The sequence below is a fragment of the Mobula birostris genome, unplaced genomic scaffold, assembly GCF_030028105.1.
Source record: "Mobula birostris isolate sMobBir1 unplaced genomic scaffold, sMobBir1.hap1 scaffold_729, whole genome shotgun sequence".
NCBI lineage: Eukaryota > Metazoa > Chordata > Chondrichthyes > Myliobatiformes > Myliobatidae > Mobula > Mobula birostris.
Window position 1 is genome coordinate 105,044 of NW_027278447.1, and position 3,413 is coordinate 108,456.

The 3,413-nt window shown below is 56.5% G+C and overlaps 1 protein-coding gene across 1 annotated transcript in view; it reads right to left on the reverse strand.

Moving 5' to 3' along the window:
- Positions 1-1,185: 1,185 nt before the first annotated feature.
- LOC140193696 (uncharacterized) overlaps positions 1,186-3,413 on the reverse strand; it is a 3,700-nt gene continuing 1,472 nt past the window's right edge. Inside the window, exons 2-4 of the mRNA XM_072250863.1 lie at positions 2,857-3,076; positions 2,390-2,506; positions 1,186-1,640 (exon numbers count right to left, since the gene is read on the reverse strand). Coding sequence (XP_072106964.1) covers positions 1,479-1,640; positions 2,390-2,506; positions 2,857-3,076 — 499 coding nt within the window. The 3' untranslated portion in view covers positions 1,186-1,478. The remainder of the gene's footprint in view (positions 1,641-2,389; positions 2,507-2,856; positions 3,077-3,413) is intronic.

The following is a 3,413-nucleotide window of genomic DNA, read 5'->3' on the forward strand; positions in this document are numbered from 1 at the left end:
GCAGAAACAGGCCCTTCAGCCCATCTGGTCCGTGACAACTATTAGACCAGCACCTGGACCAGAGCCGTCCCATTGACATTGAATCCAATTTACTACCGCACCCTGAATGCCAAAGACTGTACGTTCTCGATCAGCCTCCCATTCGGGGTCTTAATAATAGACTCTTAGTACATAGAATAGTACAGCACAGTACAGGCCCTTCGGCCCACAATGTTGTGCCGACCCTCAAACCCTGCCTCCCATATAACCCCCCACCTTAGATTCCTCCATATACCTGTCTAGTCGTCTCTTAAACTTCACTAGTGTATCTGCCTCCACCACCGACTCAGGCAGTGCATTCCACGCACCAACCACTCTCTGAGTAAAAAACCTTCCTCTAATATCCCCCTTGAACTTCCCACCCCTTACCTTAAAGCCACGTCCTCTTGTATTGAGCAGTGGTGCCCTGGGGAAGAGGTGCTGGCTGTCCACTCTATCTATTCCTCTTATTATCTTGTACACCTCTATCATGTCTCCTCTCATCCTCCTCCTCTCCAAAGAGTAAAGCCCTAGCTCCCTTAATCTCTGATCATAATGCATACTCTCTAAACCAGGCAGCATCCTGGTAAATCTCCTCTGTACCCTTTCCAATGCTTCCACATCCTTCCTATAGTGAGGCGGACCAGAACTGGACACAGTACTCCAAGTGTGGCCTAACCAGAGTTTTATAGGAGCTTAGAAAATTAGAGGGCTATTCGGTAGGGAAACTCTAGGCAGTTTTTGGAGTAGGATTCGCGGTCGGCACAACATTGTGGGCCGAAGGGCCTGTAATGTGATGTAGATTTCCTACGTTGACCTACTCCACGCGCAAAATGCTGGAGGAACTCAGCAGGTCAGGCAGCGTCGAGAGAGGGGAATAAACAGTCGAGGTTTCGGGCCGAGACCCTTCATCAGGAGTGGAAAGGACTGTGGGGGGGGGGGGGAGGGGAGGGCGAGGGACGAACAGTTAACTCCCCTCCGTAGATGCTGGCTGACCTGCCGAGCTCTTCCGGCATTTTGTGTGCACGTTGCTCCGGATTTCCAGCATCTGCAGACAGAGTCTCTCCTGTGTTGAGGATGAATTTCACTGGAGGCTTCGAGCTAATCTGTTATCTCTACACTAAAAGAACGAATTCCTGCACAAGGAATAAATCGCAAACTGCATACTTTTGGAGAAAGTTTTAAAACTTTTATCTGTGGCCCAGTACCAAACATTGAAACAGACAGCGGGTGAGAGCAGGGATCCTTCACACATCGAGACGCGGACCCCGGGTGCAAGCCGGAGCGTTTTATTCCCGTTGATTACAACCCGGCACGGCCCGAATCAAACTCTGACGAACGGCGGACACGATGGTTCCTGCGCCTTCGCCGCCGGCCCGTGGAGAATCGGTCCTTCTTCCTCTGCCGGCAGGAGGTTTAGCCGGACTGCTCCGCGCGGTGGCGCCTCCCCTCCCTCTTCCTTAGGCGGAGATCCGCTCCCCGGCGCCGGGGGGCGGGCTGCCCTCGCCGTCCCCCGGCTTCTCGGCATAGAACAGGCCCCAGCGCTGGTCCCCGGCCTCACAGCGGGACATCTTCGCCTGCCAGCCCCGCACGATATAGCAGTAATCGTCCTCCGCGAAGTCCTGACCAGGGGAGGGGGGGGAATCAGAGAGGGGGGGAGGATGGGACGGGGGGAGTGGGGAGAAGGAGTGGGAGGGGAGGAGGAGGGGGGAGGGAGGAGGAGGGAGGAGGGAGGAGGGAGGAGGGAGGAGGGAGGAGGGAGGAGGGGAGGAAATACGAGGGGGAGGTAGGTAGTGAGGAGGGGAGGGGGTGATATGGGAGGGGGGGAGACAGAACACATTGGGGATTGCCTCTACACACGACCACGGGGCAATGTGGTTGGGGAGGGAATGACTCGCTAACCCACCCCGGTACAAAACCATAACATGCAGGAGCCCATTCAGCCCATCGAGTCTCTTCCGCCATTCGATCAGGGCCGATTAATTATCCCTGCCAACCCCAGTCTCCCATCTTCTCCCCATAACGTTTGACACCCTGACTATCCCGCCTATCAGATTCCTCCTTTTTAGCCCTTTGGCTTTTTCCACCTATCAACCCCCCCAGCTTCTTACTTCACCCCAGCCACTCACCTGGCTTCACCCGTCACCGACCCTGTTGTACTCCCCCCTCCCAGCAACTCCCCCCCTTTCCTTCCCGGTCCTGATGAAGGGTCTCAGCCCAAAACGGCCACGGTTTATCCTTTTTCCATAGATGCTGCCCGACCTGCCGAGTTCCTCCAGCATTAGTACGTTATATCTGTCTCCCCCCCCCCCCCCAGGTGGTAGACGGACGAACCCAGCCCCGTGTCCCACTCCAGCCCGCCCCTCATTACCTGCAGGAAGGCCGTCTTGTTCTCCTCCAGGTCCCTCAGTTCCACTTCCAGCACGTCCAGGAACTGTTTCGTCCGGTCCTGTGCCAGGACGCGCACGAATCCCGCCTCCTCCAGCAGCTGTGGGAACCAAAGTGGGAGGGGAAGGGAGGGGTGAGAGTCCCGGTCAACAGCACAGCCTCCAGCACTCTGACCCAAGGCTCCCCGTGTCCCACGCCGGGAGTCACCGTGCACAGCTCCCGGTCTCCGTGTCCTCCACACCGGGAGTCACCGCGCACGGTTCCCGGTTTCCGTGTCCCTGACACCGGGAGTCACCGTGCACGGTTCCCGGTCTCTGTGTCCCCCACACCGGGAGTCACCGTGAATAGCTCCCAGTTCCAGGAACCTTCCCAGGTGTCTGAGACCAAACTGCAGTTTACAGTCCCAGCCCCGGGGCACAGGGTAAAGACGGAGTATCGCAAAGTTCCCACCTTTCCGTAGCGCGGGACGGTGTACAGGATGTATCCCCGCTGGCGCACGTACTCCTCAAAGCTAGCTGACCACGGCAGCTCACCACAACAGTAGTCGGTGATCAGCAACTTCCCACCGGGTTTCAACCAGGTCTGAGGGAGAGGGGAGGTATTAGTATGTCCCACGCCATCGTCACCCACCCCACACCCTCCCCCCTCAGCGTTCCCCGTTCCACAAAAGCTCGTTGCGGGAGATTACTGTCTACGGTACCACAGCGGTCAGTGCAACACTATTTACAGCTCGGAGCATCAGCGTTCGGAGTCCAATCCCAGCGTCCTCCGTAAGGAATTTGACCCTCCTCCCCGAGGAAGGCGTGGGTTTCCTCCGGGTGCTCCCATTTCCTCCCACAGTCCAAAGACCTATGGGTTTAGTAGCTTAATTGGTCATTGTAAATTGTCCTGTGACTAGGCTCGGGTTAAAACTGCCGGAAGGACCTGTTCTAGGAAGGATCAGCCACAGACTTCAACAACTGTAGAGACCCCCCCCACACAAACACACAAAGTGGTAAAAAAAAATT